The following is a 10,231-nucleotide window of genomic DNA, read 5'->3' as shown; positions in this document are numbered from 1 at the left end:
TAAAGGGTGGTCTCTATGTCTCTGTGTGTGGGGTTAAAGGGTGGTATCTATGTCTCTGTGTGTGGGGTTAAAGGGTGGTCTCTATGTCTCTGTGTGTGGGGGTTAAAGGCTGTTCTCTATGTCTCTGTGTGTGGGGTTAAAGGGAGGTCTCTATGTCTCTGTGTGTGTGTGGGGGGGGGGTTAAAGGCTGGTCTCTATGTCTCTGTGTGTGGGGGGGGGGGGTTAAAGGCTGGTCTCTATGTCTCTGTGTGTGGGGTTAAAGGGTGGTCTCTATGTCTCTGTGTGTGGGGGGGGGGGGTTAAAGGCTGGTCTCTATGTCTCTGTGTGTGTGTGTGGGGGGGGGGGGGGGGGGGTTAAAGGCTGGTCTCTATGTCTCTGTGTGTGTGTGGGGGGGGGGGGGGGGGGTTAAAGGCTGGTCTCTATGTCTCTGTGTGTGGAGGTTAAAGGGTGTTCTCTATGTCTCTGTGTGGGGGTTAAAGGCTGGTCTCTATGTCTCTGTGTGTGGGGTTAAAGGGTGGTCTCTATGTCTCTGTGTGTGGGGGGGGGGGGTTAAAGGCTGGTCTCTATGTCTCTGTGTGTGTGTGTGGGGGGGGGGGGTTAAAGGCTGGTCTCTATGTCTCTGTGTGTGTGGGGGGGGGGGGTTAAAGGGTGGTCTCTATGTCTCTGTGTGTGGCTGGGGGGATTAAAGACTGGTCTCTATGTCTCTGTGTGTGGGGTTAAAGCCTGGTCTCTATGTCTCTGTGTGTGGGGGTTAAAGGCTGATCTCTATGTCTGTGTGTGTAGAGTTAACGGGTTGCTGAATAGGGCCATCCTGCTAACACAAGAGGGCGTGTTTTAGTCTAATATGCCCCGTTGGTTCCTAAACGCTTTCTGCTGCTGGCCTGGTGAGCTTTTCAGACATCGACCAAAGGTTGATGGGTCAGAGACGTGTAGTCTAATCCATGTACAGAAATACACCACGTCCTCCCGATATGAAGAATGTTTGGTAGACATATTTCAACTATGTATTGTTTGCCTATACATCGGTTATAATAACAACATAGATTGGTCAACACATTAGTCAAAATTAAATAAAAACATCCTCTTTAAAAATGCCCACTCGTGTTGTCTCTTTCTCTACCAGGTTATTATCTGATGCCCCACAATGTGAGTTTGTATTCCAGCCCGTGTCTCGACGGGTTTAGGGGTGTCATTATGTGTAATTACATATGGTAATGCCGGTTGGGTTGACAACCCTGCAGACTGATGACACACTCTAACATTGTGACCATGTCTGTAAAAATGAAAAGAAAACACTAGCAGCTATATATTACCCAGACAAACTTATGAAACCATTCGAGGGGCTGTTTGGGGTAAAAATCATTTCAATATTGGTTCACAATGTGAGTAATTCGGTTCCTTATTAACAAACTAAAATTACGATTAAAGATGCAGCCGTTAGTAGATTACCACAAAATACAAGGCATTCTGGTCTATAATATTCTATTCCGCTATATTCTGTTATGATGCATTATATTCTGATATAATCTAGTCTATTCTGTTCTATTCTGTTCAACATTTTATTTCGCATTATGGTTAACAAGATAACTAACATTTTCCCTCGCATTTTAACTAATTTTACCTCGCCAAGAGAAATACTGTCAATCCTTACAGGCCAATATAAATATATCTATATCTAGCGACTCAAGACGTTGCATGTATATCCCGCCGTAGAAAAAGAAGCAAGAGTCGTAGCCTATGGCTGTGTTGAACTGGGTTTGTTGACACCAATATGCAAATTCATAATTTAATGAGTAAACACATTAATGATTTCATAATATCAATGACAAAGTTGGGGGGAAAAAGCCTTGCTTCAGTGGAGTATAGAGTGGTCCATAACATGAGTCGGGTGGGCGGGTTCTTAGACGTGGCTAACATTAACAGCTGCTCCTGCCTTCATAACCAATCAGCATCCCATAAAGATGACGTTAAAGTGTCCTACGTCAGCCCAATGGCGATAGAGTAGAGTTGGTGCAAGGGAGTTTGAGTGGGAGATAGGGACTAGCGCGCCCCATCACAGCACAGGGACCAGGGACAGCAGCACCCTCCCACCCTCCTTCCCCCCCCGACCGACTAAAACAGCTCCTCCGCGGCCAAACAAGTCCTGCAACACCCGGCTACCCCTCAGACAGCACCGGTCAGCACACAGGCTACTACTTCCACCGTCGTCCGGAAGGAAAAGAAAAGAAAAAACAGCTTCAAAACTGTTGCAGCACGTTTTAAAAGTGGACCTAACACCTCCTTACTTCTTGGACATGGGCGATATGGGGGATCCGCAGAAAAGTAAGTGAAGCTTGTTCAACTGTCTATTCTATTTTATTTGGAGTGATGCAAAACTTCGGCGACATTAGACTCAATTTGTAGTTTTTTTTTTTTTTTTTACATTTTTTTAACGTTTGTCAACTGTTTGTGCAACGTTCATTGTAGTAGCAGGTCCCATTCAACGACACGATTTCTACCGAATTTTCTTTACCATACCTGTCTAGAGGATGAAGTCGTTCCATGTCAGTAAAGTTACTCTGGATCATTGAATAGCAGTGCACATTAAACTATAGCACATTCATAAATAACGTTATTAGTCTTACTAACGAATGTGTATTATTTTATAATAAATTATAACATTAACTAAAGTATAATTATCATTACGAGACATTATTTTATACTCAATCTAATCTTTATAATTGTCCTAATATATATTCTGATATTTTTTTCTGTTTTGACTTTGTTCTCCAGAAACGCGGCTGATCTCGTTGTGTGTCGGCTGTGGAAACCAGATCCACGACCAGTATATTCTGCGGGTCTCTCCAGACCTCGAGTGGCACGCTGCCTGTTTGAAGTGTGCAGAGTGTAATCAGTATCTGGACGAGTCTTGTACCTGCTTTGTCCGAGACGGGAAAACCTACTGTAAAAGGGATTATGTCCGGTAAGAGATGTTTATTATGAAATGTAACAGCGTTGATAACCTTTGTTTCTTATTGATTGATTGGTTGACACATTCACGTATTAATTGCTATCATATAATTAACATGGTTATACAGCGGACATCAACATTTATTTTTGGCGTGAATATCAAATCTGATGGTCTGGACAAATCAATTTAAAAGTAATATTTAGATATTCTATCTAAAAATACAGTTTCATATTGTATTTTCAGTCCACACAGTGTTAATATTTATTCTTTTTTTTATGACCACCAAATCAGCATAATTGCAATTAAGCCGTTATTATCTCGTCAGTATAATAACAGGCTAAGTATACTATTGTCGAAACCCACATCAGGACTCACACAGTTAAGGTGATTTCTGCTGTCATTTTACAACACGTTTACATATTCAGTACAAACTATTTTATAGAAACAAGTGATATCATGTACTGCGTTATTTCACTGTATCGATGACCATTCAAGTGAAGTCTAGCTGGATATTATTTACATATTTACATAGGCCTATAATTGATTTTTTTTTTTATCCCTCAAATTGACCAAATATATTAGGCCTACATATAGACTACAATGTAATTAATACATTCGACAATTTGTAATGTTGTCGTCTATAGTAATAGTAATAATAATAATAATAAGAAGAATGTTACTATAAGTCTTCTAAGAATATTTCCAGATATAATTGCACTTTTCCATGAAAAATATGTGTTCCATTCTTCTCTGTTACCCCAGAACAGGTCTGTGCTTTATCTTTATAACATAAAGATCCCCCCAAATACAGATTCCAAGTAATCTCATGTGATGTAAACACAACTCAATATTAAGGCCTAACAATCCTGCTTTAAAAAAAAAAGATGCCCCTGTGTTTGTCCTGTTATGTGTGCTGCCCAGCCACAGTAACACAGCCTAACGGTGGGTCGTGGGCCTAGTGACGCCGTTAGCTAACTCTGACCGGTCATCCAATCCCTCTTTACCCTCTAGGTTATACGGGATAAAGTGCGCTAAATGCAACATCGGTTTCAGCAAGAATGACTTCGTGATGAGAGCGCGCTCCAAGGTGTACCATATCGAGTGTTTTCGGTGTGTGGCCTGCAGCCGACAGCTCATCCCGGGGGACGAGTTCGCTCTGAGGGAGGATGGCTTGTTCTGCCGGGCCGACCATGATGTCGTGGAGCGGGCCACAATGGGCGTCGGAGACCCCCTCAGCCCCCTCCACCCGGCCAGACCTTTACAAATGGCAGGTAGGTTAACACTTTATATCAATGGCAGTGCTGGTTCTTTTTGTGGGCTTGTTTAGCCGGTGTAGGTGTTGGCCATTCGGTTGATGTTGTAGTCGTTAGAAACGTTTATTTTCTTTCATTCATGGTTAGGGCATTACTTGGATTCTTTGTGAAAGGTTATTAACATTGAGCACATAAAGACAACAACGAATGTATAGCGTCATGGACTCAAATGTTTCGATAGACCTAGGCTAAGCGTTTGTCATGTCCCCTATAATACAACAGGCTACGTGCACATGAACAAATATAAACACATAACCCAAAAACGTGTTTTATTGGATAACGTTGTCATGTTGTGCAGTTTGCCGTGTGTAGCCTACATCTCTACAGTACAGGCCTAAGTATTTTTAATATATATATATATTTTTTATTTATTTAAGGTTTAAGTTTCAATATATATTTCAATATATTTCTAACACTTACAGGAGTCAATATAATATGATATGTAAATACATTGGGTGAAACATTTGTTTACATGTCATAGTTATAAACAGATAATGTAGCCTATTATTTAATCTAGTTGGGATACTAGTTGTTTATGCGAACCACATTATCGGTTTGATAATGTCAACAGTGCAGTGATTAAATAATTTGCATAAATGCGTTTTTTTGTCAAGGTTTCCCCCGCAAGGAAGGATATCTGGGCAAAGTATGTTCATGGCTGAATGGAGGAACTATTAATTTAAATCCAGTGTTTTCAGCTAGTTAGATGTTTTAAAGCATCGCCAAAAAAGAAACAATCCGCAGTCTACATTTGGGGCCGGTCTTATACGTAATTGTTTGTACGGAAGTTTGAGGGGCCTATAGACTGGATACATGCATTATGTTGCTTTTGGGGGAGTTTTGCAAGCCAGTTGGCCACGCATTCAGAATGGTTGAATATGCTATTTCCTCAGGCTAAATACCTATAGGCCTATGTGTAAGCGAACTCGCACTTAGTGCTGATATTAAATAGAGTACATAACCCAAGCTCGGCAGATAGCCACAAGCAATGCTTCGTTCATAATGATTCACCCAATCATAAAGTCTGTTCCAATGTAATACGAAACATAGACTATTTGACAGTCCATTTCCGCTCATGGCCTGCGCCCTGGTCCAAGTTTTAAGACCGCAAATGTTCACCCAATACAACTCATTTTAAACGATATGTTAAAGCTGACATGAATGCACTTTCACTGAAAGTTATAACCATTCAACTTTAATAAAGTTATAACGTTTTATAAATTATAACCATACACAAGCTAATATCAAAGTGTATCAACATATAGCCCATCCATCCACCCCATAAAGAAGGTGATGATGATGGACGTTCGTTATGACGTCCAGTGGACTCTCTTGTTAACTAGGCCTATAGCTGTTATAAAACAAGGTATTTACTCTTTCTTTGTTGTTGATTTTTATTTTATTTTATTTTTAATTTTTTTTGACATTATTCAATTCTCAGTGGCTTCAGTTAAAAAAAAAATCTAGGTCTAATACATGTTTGAACAATCTGAAATTGAAACAGAAGTGAATATTGATTAGTTAAGAATGAGATTGGTTGATAGTTGATAGTCATAAAATATTTCTACAAGCCCCGGATAACAATAAGATGAATGGATACTCCATACTAAGCGCCACTACTGGGTCGTTTTGGGAAATCCTTTTAAGACTTATAGGCTACCGTGGTTTATTGTGCTGGTGTAATTTTCAAAGCGTATATTTTTGTATTCTCAACTTCTGCATCCAACACAATGTCTTTATATAGCCATGGTGTTTGAAGTGCCGATAGATAATGTTTTTCTTTGTCTGCACTCTTTCTCAACAGCAGACCCAATATCAGCCAGACAGCCCGCGCTCCGACCGCACGTCCACAAACAACCGGAGAAGACAACTCGCGTCCGGACCGTTCTTAACGAAAAACAGCTCCACACGTTGCGGACCTGCTACAACGCCAATCCCCGGCCCGATGCTCTGATGAAGGAGCAGCTAGTCGAGATGACCGGTCTCAGTCCCCGAGTCATCCGGGTCTGGTTCCAAAACAAGCGTTGCAAGGACAAGAAGAGGAGTATTCTGATGAAACAGTTACAGCAACAGCAGCCCAACGACAAAACGGTGAGAACCCTGTCTGGTCTTTATTTAAATAAAGGATTCAAAACAGTGGTGTTCTTATCGGTCCAAACGCTGGTAGCTGTTGTAACTGTTTCATTAGAATACTCCTGTTCTTGTCTGGTCAGTTGATGTTATGGGGTGAAATAGAAACAGGGACATGGTCCTATACGTCTGCCTGTGGATGCGTAAGATATATATCCAGATACAGGCGTATACGTTCATACGTGTCGTCGCCCCCCCCCCCCCCCCCCCCCCCCCACACGCACACACAACAAATATCCAGCATGCCCATTCTCGCATCTTTATCGTATTCTAAATACCTAATGTTGTTTTTGTTGTTGTTGTTGGGTCAATGTTGACGTGCTAATTTTAAACTTTATATGACGATCAGTTTCTCTGGGACTATCTGCAGAATATCCAGGGAATGACGGGCACACCGATGGTGGCGGCCAGTCCGGAGAGACACGACGGCGGTTTACAGGCAAACCCAGTGGAGGTGCAGAGTTACCAGCCGCCTTGGAAGGTCCTCAGTGACTTCGCGCTACAGAGTGAGATCGACCAGCCCGCGTTTCAACAACTGGTGAGTTCAGATAGGAGAGAAGGTAGGCTGTACTAGAACACAACTGGTAATTGTAGATAGGAGAGAAGGTAGGCTGTACTAGGACACAACTGGTGAGTTCAGATAGGAGAGAAGGTAGGCTGTACTAGAACACAACTGGTGAGTTCAGGTAGGAGAGAAGGTAGGCTGTACTAGAACACAACTGGTGAGTTCAGATAGGAGAGAAGGTAGGCTGTACTAGAACACAACTGGTGAGTTTAGATAGGAGAGAAGCTAGGCTGTACTAGAACACAACTGGTAATTTTAGATAGGAGAGAAGGTAGGCTGTACTAGAACACAACTGGTAATTGTAGATAGGAGAGAAGGTAGGCTGTACTAGAACACAACTGGTAATTGTAGATAGGAGAGAAGGTAGGCTGTACTAGAACACAACTGGTGAGTTTAGATAGGAGAGAAGGTAGGCTGTACTAGAACACAACTGGTAATTGTAGATAGGAGAGAAGCTAGGCTGTAATAGAACACAACTGGTGAGTTTAGATAGGAGAGAAGGTAGGCTGTACTAGAACACAACTGGTAATTGTAGATAGGAGAGAAGGTAGGCTGTACTAGGACACAACTGGTGAGTTCAGGTAGTAGAGAAGGTAGGCTGTACTAGGACACAACTGGTGAGTTCAGGTAGTAGAGAAGGTAGGCTGTACTAGAGACAGTGTAAACGAAATCACAGGTAACGGTTAGGTTGTAATTTTGTTTTTCATGTTTCATGTTATGTTTGTTATTATTTGATATAATTAGGCTATTTATAAGTGACGTATGGGGTAGAAATGCAACTGTCATATCAAGGGCTTACATTGTATATGACATTTTATTGCATTGTCTAAAGTGTATTATTGAAATCATTTTTGAGCTAATATCTTGACGTGTGTCAATAATGTGATGTATTGGTTGACACGTTACATTTAATTTTAATGTTAACGTCTTAAAATATATTATTGACATACTATATATTGACCTAATGTCTTGACATGTGAATAATGACAGTCTGCCTAACATTGTTTTGTTTCTTTGTTCAGGTAAATTTCTCGGAGGGAGGCCCTGGTTCCAACTCGACAGGGAGCGAAGTTGCCTCGATGTCATCCCAACTTCCAGACACACCCAACAGCATGGTCTCGAGCCCTATAGAGGCGTAGGCCCTCGCGGACCGAGTGTAGACTACGTCAGACTATTGTCATATTTCTGACTGTTGATGTTAGTTGGACAAAGTGCCGGACTGACTGAAAAGCCGAAAAAAAACTTGACTCGGGGTGGAAAGAAACAAAAAATGTCACTCTCTTGTTGATTTCATTCGAACTGAGAGATAAAAAGAGAACCCCCCCCCCTCCCTCTACTGCACGAAGCCTCTTTAACAACAACTACTGGTTGTAGTTTTACACTGTGAAGACAATCATGGGATTATTACCCGAGCTAGATCTGTCCAAGCGTCCGTCATTACGTCCGTCTGTCCACTCGCCGCAAAACAACCCTGGAGAAGAGAAGGAGAGAGAGGACCATGGTGTAGACGAGAAGAAGAAGCGTGTTACAAGGAGCGGTGGAGAGCGCATCTGCCTGCATCATAACGTCTCTGCGACTCATGCGACTCATGCGTAACAAGATGTATAGATTTCACTACATCGTCCATGACTGGTGCTGCCCGTTGGAAATGCCTGTTTACAGTTTTGCCAAAAAAAAAAGAATACAGAAAACCCCATACATACACTTCAACAAAACCCCCCTGGACCCATGGACCTCTAGGAACAATCCAAACGTTATTATTGAAGATGAAATCTGAAACCTAGGCTACATTTGCGCATTGTTGTGCGTGATGTTTGAATATACAAACAAATGACTGTCTGCCATTTCGGTTTCTATAAAATAGCTTGACTTGAGATCCGCCCGCTGTTATAACGACGTTTAGAGGGGATTGCAAATAATGCTTTTCCATAGTTTTGTTATTATCTCCTTGATAAAGCCCAAGTAGGCCTACTAAAGCATTGCAACAAGGTATACCTCTATTATGCCACAAGCTTCGTGGGACTATTGTGTGTGAGTTTGTGTCCGTCCAATAATATTGTTTTCTTTCCCAAAGATGTGTATAGTATTAAGTTATAACGACCGTTAGCTCTGGAAAAAAAACTTGTTTTTCTTCCGTTAATTCCTGTACAACAAAATTATGTTTTATTTATCGTCGAAAGACTTGCCACTTTTTTTTGTGTAACCTTCTATACTGAAGTAAAAAATAAAAAATATTGTACCGTGTTTTCTGAATTATCTATCCAAATTGTATGTGTCCTGTCCCTTTCTTAAATATTATTATGTAAATCGACATCACATGTAGAAATATATCTCCAGGATTATTTCACTAATAAACATGGACTTTAATGTAAACCATACGACGGCAGATATAGTCTGCGCCTCTTTTGGTCCTCGCCCTGCATTCATCCCATTATTTCACACCTCCTTTGGGCCTAGTGATTTCATATGGAACTCGATTAAAATTAAAATTGCACGTAGCTATCACTGTGATTAACAGAAGACTCGGTTTAGATGGAATGTTTGAATTGCACAGGTATAAACATGGACACGGTCTGGCATTAGTAACGACGTCCCATTTAATAAGATACAATGTGTTGGCGTTTTGCTTGGACGATGTAGGCTAAATTGCATTATAGAGAAGACGAGATGCAAGCTATAGGCTATCATAATTACTATTAGTGGAGCAGTGTCGGATATATCATTCTGTACGTCTGTGTAGGCTAGCTCTGACCTGACATTCCGAGAGCTTGGTCCCATCTGCAAATAGATGATTCTGAGACATTTGGCTTTAAAAGTTCCCGAATCCTCATTGGTTTGAACGGTGTCACCAATGTTTATTTTGTATTCTTAAGGACATGAATTGTGGGTATTTAGAGTACTATTTATGTAGAGAACATTTGAACAGAAACAAGGCTATGTCAACAACTGCATTTGTACAAGAAAACAATATAGATAGAACTTTATAGTCCCAAGCTCTCGATATGCCATGCAGAATTACGCATAACGGCCATCCTACCCACTCCATAACCTAATGCATTCACTCATCCACGTCGGTGTTTTAGAAGTCTGATTATAAACAAGTGACTGTACAATGACGGGCGCCATATGCATTTTAAAGCTATAATGAAGGCGTTTCATGGATATAATTCTGACAATAGGCCCTGGTTGTTTAGCAGGCCTAGGCAACTCTCTCGGTATAAAGGGTTTTGTAAGGCTGACGGAGGAGAGATGAGCGCGCCTCTTTCCCCCTCC

At 41.3% G+C, this 10,231-nt stretch overlaps 1 protein-coding gene across 2 annotated transcripts; it reads left to right on the top strand.

Moving 5' to 3' along the window:
• The first annotated feature begins 2,121 nt into the window (after positions 1-2,121).
• LOC139389657 (ISL LIM homeobox 1a) lies at positions 2,122-9,231 on the top strand. 2 transcript variants are annotated; one of them, XM_071136532.1, is made up of 6 exons: positions 2,122-2,322; positions 2,773-2,962; positions 3,962-4,221; positions 6,071-6,354; positions 6,764-6,931; positions 7,981-9,231. In XM_071136532.1, the coding sequence occupies exons 1-6, from the start codon at positions 2,295-2,297 to the stop codon at positions 8,095-8,097; spliced, it is 1,047 nt and encodes a 348-aa protein (XP_070992633.1). In that variant the 5' UTR covers positions 2,122-2,294; the 3' UTR covers positions 8,098-9,231. The 2 variants fall into 2 exon arrangements, with proteins under 2 accessions (XP_070992633.1, XP_070992632.1); XM_071136531.1 differs by having other exon boundaries at positions 6,068-6,354; positions 7,981-8,536.
• Positions 9,232-10,231: the final 1,000 nt, after the last annotated feature.

Source organism: Oncorhynchus clarkii, chromosome 30, assembly GCF_045791955.1.
Source record: "Oncorhynchus clarkii lewisi isolate Uvic-CL-2024 chromosome 30, UVic_Ocla_1.0, whole genome shotgun sequence".
Classification (NCBI taxonomy): Eukaryota; Metazoa; Chordata; class Actinopteri; order Salmoniformes; family Salmonidae; genus Oncorhynchus; species Oncorhynchus clarkii.
Note: the sequence above shows the minus strand (reverse complement) of the source record. Positions and strands in the feature narration are given on the sequence as shown.